The sequence below is a fragment of the Macrotis lagotis genome, chromosome 2, assembly GCF_037893015.1.
Source record: "Macrotis lagotis isolate mMagLag1 chromosome 2, bilby.v1.9.chrom.fasta, whole genome shotgun sequence".
NCBI lineage: Eukaryota > Metazoa > Chordata > Mammalia > Peramelemorphia > Peramelidae > Macrotis > Macrotis lagotis.
In genome coordinates this window covers 290,038,841-290,051,906 of record NC_133659.1, presented here as the reverse complement: position 1 = coordinate 290,051,906, position 13,066 = coordinate 290,038,841, and the positions used below count along the sequence as shown (strand labels likewise).

The 13,066-nt window shown below is 45.8% G+C and overlaps 1 protein-coding gene across 1 annotated transcript; it reads left to right on the top strand.

The window, feature by feature from the left end:
- The first annotated feature begins 7,842 nt into the window (after positions 1-7,842).
- Positions 7,843-13,010, top strand: BLOC1S1 (biogenesis of lysosomal organelles complex 1 subunit 1). Its single transcript, XM_074226446.1, has 4 exons — positions 7,843-7,976; positions 9,026-9,098; positions 11,241-11,373; positions 12,763-13,010. The coding sequence occupies exons 1-4, from the start codon at positions 7,916-7,918 to the stop codon at positions 12,871-12,873; spliced, it is 378 nt and encodes a 125-aa protein (XP_074082547.1). The 5' UTR covers positions 7,843-7,915; the 3' UTR covers positions 12,874-13,010.
- The last annotated feature ends 56 nt before the right edge of the window (positions 13,011-13,066 follow it).

Genomic DNA, 13,066 nt, shown 5'->3' with positions numbered 1-13,066 from the left:
CCTGGCTTAATATAATATGGAATAAAAATCTTTCATCCTGGATCCTCTCCACTGGACTTTCTCCAACCTATAAATAGCCTTCTTAAACTATGGTACCTAGAACCGAGCCCAATATTTTAGGTGTGACCTGGGGGGGGGGGGGAGAACAGTAAGCTATTCTTCTAATAAATCCAAGACCATTTAGCTTTTGGTCTCTAACATCACACTGCTGACTCATAATGAGCCTACAGTCCACTAAGACCCCCACCCCCATATATTTTCTGGTATTCTTTTTTTTTTTAAGATTTTTCAAGGCAATGGGGTTAAGTGACTTGCCCAAGGCCACACAGCTCAGTAATTATTAAGTGTCTGAGGTCAGATTTGAACTCAGGTACTCCTGACTCCAAGGCCAGTGCTCTATCCACTGTGCCACCTAGCCGCCCCATATATTTTCATACAAACTGCTCTCTCTAGCCATGTCTTCCACCATCCTGCACTTGTGGACTTGTCTATTTATCCCTATTGAATATTTTTTAAAATTCAGTCAAATGATATTGTTGCCTGTCAAGATATTTTGGGATTCAATGTGTTAATCCTCCCTCCAGGCATCACATGCAAATTTGATGAACTTGCCATCTATGCCTTTATCCATGCCATTCTGAATTAATCAATTAACCAGTACTTATTAAGTGCCTGCTGTATATCAAGCAAGAGGATACTTCTAGTACTCACAGCTCATGGTCTTCTTTGAGAACCAAGAACAAATATCATCACCTAGCAAATAGGAGCTTAATAAATGTCTGTATTCACAGAATTTAATTCTATCCAGAAGACAACAGATACACACACACACACACACACACACACACACACACACACACACACACATTTTATGTAGATAGATAGATAGATAGATAGATAGATAGATAGATAGATAGATAGATACACAGATAGATGATAGATATGTTTGATTATCATTCTTGTGCCTTCCACATAGACACACACAAACACACACAAACATGTACATTATAATTTGGGGGGGGTTGCAAGGCAGTGGGGTTAACTAACTTGCCCAAGGTCACTCAGCTAAGTAACACACTATGAAGTGTTTGTGTGCAAATTTAAACTCAGATCCTCCTGACTCCAAGATTGGTACTCTATCCACTGCACTACCTAGCTACCCCCTAAGGTAATTTTTTAAGGGAAATACTAGCAGTTTGGGGATCAGGAAGGTACTCTTGTATTATTTGACTTTTGCACTCAGCTTTGAAGGAAACTCCATTGACTCTCTATTACCTTCATGATTAAATGTAAAATATAAAATGTAAAATCCTGGTTGGCTTTTATAACCGTGTCCCATTTCTAGCTTCCCATCCTTTTTACATCTTCCACCCCCAATCTCTTTGAACTAGTAATACTTTCTCCATATTCCTATATTCTCTATACTTTTTCAGTCTACTCCCAGTCAGTTCGGACTTATCACTCTCTTTATCCATACCTCTTGGCTTTCTTAGTTTCAAATGTCAGCTACAGTTTCCACCTTCTGCAAGAAGCCTTTGTGATCCTCCACAATGTTAGTGCCTTCCCTTTGAGATTATCTCCAATTTATCCTGTCTACAACTTGTTTGTATATAGTCTTTTGCATGTCATCTCCCCTATAAGACTATGCACTCCTTTGGAGGGCAAGGATTTGTCCTTTGTTTTCTTTGTACCAGTACTTAGCAGTTTAGATAGCACAGTGGGTACGGTGTTGACACTGAAGTCAGGAGGACCTGAGTTCAAATCCATCTACAGATGTTTACTAGCTGTGTGACCTTGGGCAAGTCTCTGTCTCACATCCAGGGCCATCTTCAGTCATCCTGATTCATATCTGGCCCCTAGATTCAGATGGCTCTGGAGGAGAAAGTGAGGCTGATGACTTAGCACAGCCCCCCCCCACTCAAATATAATTCATGTGCTTGTCATGGCATCACCTCCCTAATGTCATGGTCTTCTTCGAGAACTAAAAACAAACATCATCACCTAGAAAATAATAGGTGCTTAAGGATATGATTTCTCTCTCATCACACTCAATTTGGATCAATGTATACCATGGAAACAATGTAAAGATTGTCAAACTGCCTTCTGTGGGGGGGAGGGAAGTAGGATTAGGGGAGAAATTGTAAAACTCAAAATAAATAAAATCTTTAAAAAAAGAAAAAGAGGGGGCAGAGCCAAGATGGCAACAAGAAAGGATCATGTCTTAGGCTCTCTCTCATAAAACTCATAAGCTAAGGACTCTAACTAAATTTTCCAGAGACAGAACCCACAGAGGGACCCAGTGAGGAAGTTCTCCTACTCAAGGTAACCTGGAAAAGAGCAGAAAGGCTCTGCTTCCCAGGGTCAGAGGGGTGGCCCACCAGAGCAAAATAACTTCAGCCTCAGGAGGCAGCCCCAGGGCTCACAGCAGTGGGGAAGTTTCCTGAGCTGCACCCCAGGGAGCACCAGGCACAAATTGGGGGGGGAACAGTAAGAGGACCTCTGCCAGAGCGAGCATGTGAAGCCCAGACCTCCAGGCACACAGGGAGCAGCCTGGCCAGCACAGCCCAGTTCCAGGAAACAGAAGCAGCAGAGCCAGTAAGCAGGAGCCCCCAGGGCATGAGCCCATTGAACCTAGGGAGGGGAGTGAAGAGAGACTGCAGAGCTCTGCTCCTGAAACAGGACTCTGGGGCCCTGACCACATTCAAATCCTGATCGCAGTCTAGGCCCCCCCATAGAACAGCAGGGGCCCCCCACCTCGGCCCCGTGGCACAGCGGGGCACTTATGGTCATTCACAGACCAGGAGGGAGGACAGAGCCTCACACACTGAGACCCTTGTGGGAGTGTCCCAAAAGCTCAAGAAGCACCCCAAAAATAGGCTTAAGCTGGGAAAATGAGCAAGCAGAGAAACAAGAGGAATACCATTGAGAAATATTTTGCCTATGAGCCCAAGAAGGATCAAAATACTCAGTCTGAAGGTGAGGAAGCACAAGCTCCTGCATCTAAAGACTCCAAGAAAAACAGAAATTGGGCTCAGGCTATGACAGAGCTCAAAAAAGACTTTGAAAATCAAATGAGGGAGTTAGAAGAAAAACTGGGAAAAGGAAGGAGAGAGATGCAGGGAAAACATGAAAATTAAGTCAGCAGCCTAGTCAAGGAAATCCAAAAAAAATGCTGAAGAAAATAGCATGCTAAAAACCAACTTAGGTCAAATGGATAAAACAGTTCAAAAAGTTATTGAGGAGAAGAATGCTTTAAAAAGCAAAATTGGCCAGATGGAAAAAGAGATAAGAGAACTCTCTGAGGAGAACAAATCCTTCAAACAAAGAATAGAATTCAGAGAGACTGATGAATTTACCAGAAATCAGGAATCAATACTTCAAAACCAAAAAAAAAATGAAAAATTAGAAGAAAATGTGAAACATCTCGTTGAAAAAACAACTGATATGGAAAACAGACTTAGGAAAGATAATTTTAAAATTATTGGAATACCTGAAAGTCATGATCAGGAAAAGAGCCTTGACATCATTTTCAAAGAATTACTACAGGAAATTGCCTTGATATTCTAGAAGCAGAAGGCAAAATAGAAATGGAGAGAATCCACCGATACCCCTGAGAAAGAGATCCCAAAAAACCAACCCCTAGGAATATTATAGGCAAATTCCAGAACTCCCAAGTCAAAGAGAAAATATTACAAGCAGCCAGAAGGACACAGTTCAAATATCGTGGAGCTTCAGTCAGGATCACACAGGACTTAGCAGCAACTACATTGGAAGCTTGTAGGGCTTGGAATATAATATACCAGAAGGCAAAAGAGCTTAGAATGCAGCCAAGAATGAACTACCCAACAAGGTGGAATGTCCTCTTCCAGGGAAAAAGATGGACTTTCAATGAACCAGGAGAATTTCAAATGTTCCTGTTGGAATGGCCAGAGCTGAACAGAAGGTTTGATCTTCAGATACAGGACTCAGGTGAAGCATAGAGATTGGAGAAGGGGAAAATATGAGGGACTTAATGAGGATGAACTGCATGTATTCCTGCATAGAAAAATGACACTAATAATACTCATATGAACCCTCTCAGTTAATAGAGCAGGTAGAGGGAGCCTTTATAGTTGAAGCACAGCAGAAAGCTGAATTTGAAGATAAAATATGGCATAAAAATAGAATCAATAGAAAAAAGGGAAATGTAATGGAAGAAAGAAAAAGGAGAGGGGGAATAGGCCAAGATATTTCATGTAATAAGATTTTTCTTTATTACAATGAGCTATTGCAATGATATGGAAGGGGGGAGGCAAGGGGGAATGAGGGAATCTTCGCTCTCATCAGAGGTGGCTAGGAGAGGAAACAGCATATATACTCAATGGGGTATAGACATCTGGAGTAAGAAGTGGGGGCAGGGGGAAGGGGTGGGGATGTGAGTGATGGAGGAGAGGATGGACCATGGGGGGAGAGTGGTCAGATATAACACATTTTCTTTTTTACTTCTTGCAAGGGGCTGGGATTGGATGGCCCACCCAGGACCATAGGGCCAGGTGGATTCTGGGCCTAAGGGGTGGTAGGGAGGCTCAGAGCCTCTTGGCCCCAGGGCTAGGGATCTGTCTGCTGTGCCACTCAGCGACCCTACAGCAGAGTCAGAGTGAAAGGAGAGAGAAAATATGGTACATGGTAGTGGAGACGAAAGGAGGGAGTTGCGAATCAGTAATGGCAAAGGTGGAAAAATATGGAAGTAACTTTTGCTATGGACTTATAAAGAATGTGATCCACCCACGACAGAGTTGTTGGTGTTGGAACAAAGACTCAAGCACAATTATTATTATTATTATTATTATTATTATTATTATTATTATTATTATTATTATTATTATTTTGGGAGGGTGTAGGGCAGATGGGGCTGGGTGGCCTGCCTGGGAACACATAGCAGGGTGATTGTTGGGTGTCTGAGGCCGGATTTGGACCTGGGTGCTCCTGGCTCAAAGGCCAATGCTCTGTCCACCACCCAGCCACCCCTACTATTATTACTATTTTATTTTATTTTGGGTCTTTTTTTCTTTTTTTTTTTTTGGTTTTTTGCGGGGCAGTGGGGTTGGAGTGGCTTGCATGTCACACAGCTGGGTGACTGTTGGGTGTATGTGGCCAGAGGTGGGCTTGGGTGCTCATGGCTCCAGGGCTGGTGCTCTGTCCATTGTACCACCTGGCCATACCTACAATTATTAGTATTATTTTTTTTAATTTTAATTTTTTTCTCTCCCCTTTACATTATTGCTCAAGCAAGTCTATATTTATGGGGGGGAGGTATTTTGTTTACTCTTAAACAAGAATATTTTATTAATGTAAAAAATATTATTTGTACAAAATGAGAATAAATATTAAATAAAAAATTATGCAGTTAAAAAAAAGAAAAGAAAAGAATAGGTGCTTTAATGTCTGTTGACTTGATTTCTTGACCTTAACCAGGATTTCTAAGAGGCAGTGTCAGGGCAGCTAGGTGATACAGTGGATAGATCACTGGCCCTGGAATCAGGAGGACCTGAGTTCAAATATGACCTCAAACACTTAATAATTGCCTAGCTGTGTGACCTTGGGCAAGTCACTTAACCCCATTGCCTTAAATAAATAAAAAGATTACTAAAAAAAGGCAGTGTCAATGGAAGAATACAATGCTTCTATATTAGGGCTACAGAAAACACAGAATATAGATGGTAGGTCAACAGAAAGCTGGAAGGCCATTTTAGTTAGATAGTAGAGGGTGTGAAAGAGAGTCACAAGAATGAAAAGTCAAGTTTTCAGTCAATATAAATATATACTGTGCGAATCCTTAGGGGTTTAAAGGAAGTTAAATACCCTTTTCTCAAGAAGCTCGTGGTCTAATGGGGGAGATGACATGCACAAGACTGCACAAACCAGTTACAGACAGTAGGAGTTAGAGATAATCTCAGAGGGAAAGCATATGAAGGAGGATCACACAGGCTTCCTGCAGAAGGGGGGACATTATCCTTCAGTTGGGGGTATATGTATGTCATGGAACACAATTGTTCTATTAGAAACCAGGAGGGATGAGAATTCAGGGAAGCCTGGAAGGATCTGCATGAACTGATGCTGAGTGAGATGAGCAGAACCAGAAAAACATCATACACCCTAATAGCAACATGGGGGTGATGATCAACCTTGATGGACTCACTCATTCCATTAGTGCAACAATCAGGGACAATTTGGGGCTGTCTGCAATGGAGAATACCATCTGTATCCAGATAAAGAACTGTGGAGTTTGAACAAGGCCAAGGACTATTACCTTTAATTTAGGAAAAAACCTGATATCTTATCGTCTGATCTTGCTATCTCTTCTACTTTATGTTTCTTCCTTAAGGATATGATTTCTCTCTCATCACACTCAATTTAGATCAATGTACAACATGGAAACAAAGTAAAGACTGGCAAATTGCTTTCTGTGGGTGGGGGGAGGGATGTAAGATCGGGGGAAAATGGTAAAAGTCCAAATAAAAAAAATCTGAAAAATTAAACACACACACACACACACACACACACACACACACACACACGAAAAATGGTAAAACTCCAAATTAAAAAAAATCTGAAAAATTAAACACACACACACACACACACACACACACACACACACGGGAAAAATGGTAAAAGTCCAAATAAAAAAAATCTGAAAAATTAAACACACACACACACACACACACACACACACGGGAAAAATGGTAAAACTCCAAATTAAAAAAAATCTGAAAAATTAAACACACACACATACACACACACACGCACACACGGGAAAATGGTAAGACTCCAAATTAAAAAAAAATCTGAAAAATTAAACACACACACACACACATATACACAAACACACGGGGAAAATGGTAAAACTGCAAATTAAAAAAAAATCTGAAAAATTAAACACACACAGACACACACATATACACAAACACACGGGGAAAATGGTAAGACTCCAAATTAAAAAAAAATCTGAAAAATTAAACACACACACACACACACACACACACGGGAAAAATGGTAAAACTCCAAATAAAAGAAATCTGAAAAATTAAACACACACACACACACACACACACACACGAAAAATGGTAAAACTCCGAAAAAAAATCTGAAAAATTAAACAAACACACACACACACACACACACACACACGGGGAAAATGGTAAAACTCCAAATTTAAAAAAATCTGAAAAATTAAACAAAACACACACACACACACACACACACACATCACGGGGAAAATGGTAAAACTGCAAATAAAAAAATCTGAAAAATTAAACACACACACACACACGCAAAAAATGGTAAAACTCCAAATAAAAAAAATCTGAAAAATTAAACAAACACACACACACACACACACACACGGGAAAATGGTAAAACTCCAAATTTTAAAAAAATCTGAAAAATTAAACACACACACACACACACACACACACACAAACACACACACAAACACACACACACACACAGACACAGACACAGACACAGACACAGACACACACACAGACACACACAGACACACACACAGACACACAGACACACACACAGACACACACACACACACACACACACACACACGGGAAAATGGTAAAACTCCAAATTTAAAAAAAATCTGAAAAATTAAACACACACACACACACACACAGACACACACACACACACACACAGACACACACACACACACACACACACACACACACACACACACACACACACACACACACACACACACGTGTGCGCGCGCAGCGGCGCGGCCCCGGGCCCCGCCTCCTTTTTCCCCAGCCGCCCCGCCCTTCCGCGAGGGGGCGGGCCCGAGACGCCGCGTGGCCACGTGACGCGGACGCAGGGGCCGCAGCGCGGAGGCGGCGGCGCGCCCGGAGCCCGGCCCGGCCCGGCCATGCTGTCCCGCCTGCTGAAGGAGCACCAGGCGAAGCAGAACGAGCGCAAGGAGCTGCAGGGTGAGCCCGGCCCGGCCCGGCCCGCGGCCCGCTCTCCCGGGGCCCGGGCCCGAGGCCGGGCCTCCCCGCCCCCCGCCTCCGCGCCCCGGGCCCCGCCCCTCCCGCCGGAGGGCGCCTCCCATTGGCTGTGGGAGATGGCGCCCTGGAGCGGGAGGGGCGCGGGAACTGCGGGGGAGGGGCTGGCGGGCCTCCCGGGAATGGGGCGCCCCTCGGTTGGCCTCGCACCCCCGCCCCTGTGGTAGGCAGAGCCCGCTGGGGCCCGGGGGAAGCCCTGGGGCGGCCGGGAGGACCCGAGTGTGGCCTGGCAGAGAACACCGAGTTCCGTGTCCACGAATGTTGTCCATGACAAGTTCATCACCGGCGGCATTATTCACCCTTGGCACTAGTGTTAGCATAGAAGCGCTGTTGGGTAAGAGTCGTTCTCGCCCCGGGGCTGCCCAGGCCCAGGCCCAGGCCCAGGCCCACCGGGCGGCTTTGGGGACCAGATAGCACCTTCTTTGGCTTTCAGGCCCTGAAGCGCTAGCTGTATTAGTTCGCTTTCCATCAAAAACAACCGAAAGCAAGCCCCTGCCCTCGGGAGCGCATGGCATAAAGGATAGCAGTATCAGACTGCTTTCTGTCCGGGGGAGGTAGGAAAATGGAAAACTCAAAACCATGCAAAAAGATGACTCGTGAAAATTACTGTTGCGTGGAGTTGGGAAAACACAATATTTAAATTTTTTTCTAAATTTATCAATAAATAAATAAATGATAACTATCATTATCATCATCGTTATTACTTGAATTGGACACAGAATGGAAGACCTAAGCCCTTCTCCAGCCAAAAGCTCCTCTCACTAAACTCTTCCTCTGTGAGAAGAACCTTGACTTGGAACATTGGGGACCAGAATTGAAGCCCGCAGACCTCTGCTGCTTCCTAGCTGGGCGTCCTTGGACAAGTCGTACAACTTCTCTGGGCCTCAGTTCCTTCATCCAAAAAAAAAATATATATATATATATATAAATATAAAAGGGTTGGAATTCTAAATCTCTGATCTTTCATTTGCCAGAGAAGAGGAGGCGAGAAGCCATCGCTGCGGCGACCTGTCTGACGGAAGCCTTGGTGGACCACCTCAATGTCGGGTATGCTCCTCCCCCGGGCTCTTCAGGCTGGCGGCCCTCCTGGTCACCCTCTTTATCCCAGGCTCAGGCTTCATTAGGAAGTCTGAGGAAGGGCGTCTGCTGGGAAAGCAGATTGCCCACATCTCTGTGGTCTGTCATCAAGCGATGCCACCTGCTCCCCTTCTGTCTCCCCCTCACCCATCCAGCTGTCTTTTCAGAAGGCGGGCCACAGCTCTCCCCTTACCACCACTCTCCCTCCCCAACCCTCTGGCAGGCCCAGGGTGCCGCTTACATGACTGGCACAACAGAGCAGAGAGCAGGCATGCCAGGTTGTGGCCCAGAGCCAGGTTCCTTCTCTCTCTCTCTCTCTCTCTCTCTCTCTCTCTCTCTCTCTCTCTCTCTCTCTCTCTCTCTCTGGGTCCTTAACTCTCCCCAGTCCTCAGAGATGGGAACCAGGGGATGGAGAAAGGGCAGAGGGTCTGCTGCAGAACCTGGCCAGGGTCCAGGAGGACCCAACTTTTGGCCCTTTTTGACTGATGCAGAGAGCAGTACTTTCTCCCTGAGCAGAGAAGGGAAGAGCGTGATCTCTTCTACCCTAGGGCAGGGGCTGTGGGAACAGCTTGGATGTGGTTGTGAGGCCTGAGTCACCCCAGTGTCAGCCATTTGTGCTCTGGGGTCAGACTTGGCTCCCATTAGCTCATTTCCCTTAAGTGGAGATGGCTATTGATTGGGGGATGGGAAAGCCCCAGGAGGGAAATACAAGTAAGAAAGAGGTACTTAGTTTGGGGGGGGCTGAAACAGATTGGAGATGGTGGAATCACAAGTTCCACCCCCAGCTCAAATCCCAAACCTGGAGGCTCTACTTTGGAAGGAAGTGAGGGGGAGCCCTCCCTTCTTGCTTCTTGACCCTATCTTTCCGCCCCTCTGGCCTCCCCCATCCCAGTTGTGGCTCAGCTGTCTCCCAAAGAGCAGGAGCTGTCTGCCCCCATTTTTCCCCCTCCTACATTGGCGCCTTCTGGGCTGCCAGTGCCCACAGCCTGTGAGACTCATCTAGCTTCTCCCCCTCTCCTCACTACAGGTGGGGAGGGGGCAGCTGCCCCACTTGCTGTTGCACTGGGCAGTTTAACTAAAGCTGGATTTGAAAGGGTTTTGTGTGGCTGCCCACAGCCCCTCTTACTCCCCGGAAGAGAGAACAAAGACTCAGTCTGTCCTGGCCCTGGTCAGGTGTCCTGCCCACTCTCCCAACCTCCCTGATCCCCTGACTCTTCAGCCCCCGCAGATTCCACCCTTGGAGGCCCAAAAGGGTGCTGGCAATAGGGAAGTGGGAACTCCATGTGAGGTCTCCAGCCCTTCCTGTGGGCAGGGGAGAAGAAACACCAGAACCCAATTCAAGCGAGGTGGCTCAGGGGCAGATACGAGCTCCGCTCTATGGCTTCCTGTCCCTTAGACACAGCCACCGTCTTGGGGAGGGGTACTTCACAGGAGGGAGAGAAAAGCTGCCCTTCTCCTGGGCCTCTGTGTATGTCACACAGAGGAAGAAAAGGGGAAGGAGGAAATGATAGTCCCTCAGGGCCCCCTCCCGTCTTGACCCAGCGTTCCTGGGGTGGGGGGCACTCCCCCATCCCACCCCAATTCAGGGAGGGGTCCAGCTTTCCCTCCCCATCAGGCCCATTTCAGCTTCTTTCTCTGATCCCCAGGGTTCCCAATCACTGCCAGATGTTTTCCTACCGCTGAATTTTCCCAGCATCCCCCCACCCCACTCCCTCTTCCTACCCTGATTAACCCACCCTTCCCCCATACCCTACTTTCCAGTTGCATAAAAGTTCACTGAGATAGGGAGGCAGCGCGTGAGGTATGCTGGTTGAAAGCCAGCATCATCAAATTGGAGAGTGCTAGGAAGAGAGAACTTTATTTCCTTCCATTTATTTATGTTTATATTTTATATGCATAGTATTAATTGATCATCCCAAAGTGCAAAGATTTTTCTCTCTAGTTCTATCCTCTGCATTTCCTCCCTGCTTTAGAAGCTCAGCTGGGTTGGGCTGGGCTGGGCTGGGCTGGGCTGGACTGGGCTGGACTGGACTGGACAAGAGAGTTCCCCACAGAAGAGATAGAACTGTCACCCCTTGTGACCCTTTCCCTTCCCATCCCATCACCCTCCAGCGTGGCCCAGGCCTATGTCAATCAGAGGAAGCTAGACCATGAGGTGAAGACTCTACAAGTCCAGGCTGCACAATTTGCCAAGCAGACAGGCCAGTGGATTGGCATGGTGGAAAACTTCAACCAAGCACTCAAGGTAGGGCCCACCAGGCTTCTCCCTCTCCCTTCCAGCTCCTGCTTGGCCCCATCTGCTAGGTCCTTGGGGGGACTTTCAGGACCCAGGAAAGGATTTAGGGAGCTAGAAGAAGCCACCTCTGAGTCCACCCACTCTCCACCTCCCTTCTCTTAGGGCTAGATCAGGAGCAATACCATACATTTGTATGAAGCTTTTAACATTTCAAAGTGCTTTTGATGAAGGATAAAAATGTGGTCTAGTTTAAGGTCTTAACCCAAAAGTATTTGGAACAGAAATGTTTATTTACCTATTACTGTGGTTAGCTGAAGCTAAGAATGTGAGAGAGACAATAAGAGAGAAAGTAAAAGCAGTTAGCAGCAGCCAGCAGAGAAAAGCAGCATAAAGAGAAATACAGGGACATGAAAGTTTATTTGGGGAAAACCACACTTCCCAATAGCAGGCTGGCTTTCCAAAGAGAGACAGAAGTTCAAGTGAGGAGAGGGTAAGCTTTTAAAGGGGCAAGAAGTCAAGGACATGTAGATGAAGGCTTTCAGGCCTAGGTCCCCAGGGAGTCATTATTTTCTAGGGCTTGTATCTGTAAGGTAGACTGGGATATAAGCGTGGGTGAGTTTCAGTGGATTTCTTTAGCTTAAACAGTGGGGTGGGGGTATGGGCATCAGGTAGTTTCAGGAACTATGGGAAAGAGATGTATAGATGGGTCTTAAGTGGGATGGAGGCCAGTATTATGTAAGGCCAGATCAGAAAGAAAAAAGTTTATACAAGTTAACTCTGACTCGGTCAGCCCCAAGGGAAAGGTCCAATATTTCCTCTACTACACCTTCGTCATCCTGTGAAATAGGCAAAGTGGATATTAACCCATTTTAAAAATGGTGAAACTGAGGCAGTTAAGTAACTCACCTAAAAGTGAACCCAAAACTTAGTTTAGAACCCATGTTTTTAACCTGGGGTCTATGAATTCTTTTAATAACTATGTTTTGATATTTAATAAACTTATCTGTAAAATGAGCTAGAGAAGGAAACCACTTCAATATCTTTATCACGAAAAACTCAAATGGGGTCAGACACAACTGAAAACATGAAGCAGCAACAAAATTTCAGGGTAATTGATATCCTTTGTGATCCTATGTATTTTATTTTGTGTATTTAAAAACACTTTTCTGAGGAGTCCTTAGGCTTTGTCAGACTTCCAAAGGACACAAAAAGCTTAAGAACCCCTAGTTTCCATGGTATAGAGGGCCATTCATTTTTGGAGAGAGCATAGAAGAATGACTGGTATGGTCAGAAGGCGATGGGCAAAGGGACCTCTTACTGTAAGGTGGACATGGGAACACTTCTGGACTTCTTGGCACTCCCTAACCCTTCCCTCCCATTGTTCTGTCTCCTCTTCAGGAAATCGGAGATGTGGAGAATTGGGCTCGGAGCATTGAACTGGACATGAGAACAATCGCCACAGCTCTGGAATATGTCTACAAGGGGCAGCTGCAGCCTGCCTCCTCTTAGTTTCTTCCTTTCTCCTCCACATCTACTCATTTGGCAGCTTGGTCACTGAGCTCACTGGCATCAACTCTGCCCCACTTATCCTCGGCTAACCGGGGAAGGGGAGGTCAACACAATTTTCAATAAAGTATGGGTGTCTGGCCCCAGTGTGTTTTTGGAAGAGCAGCAGGCTGCAGAGAAGGAGTGGTTTAGGGGT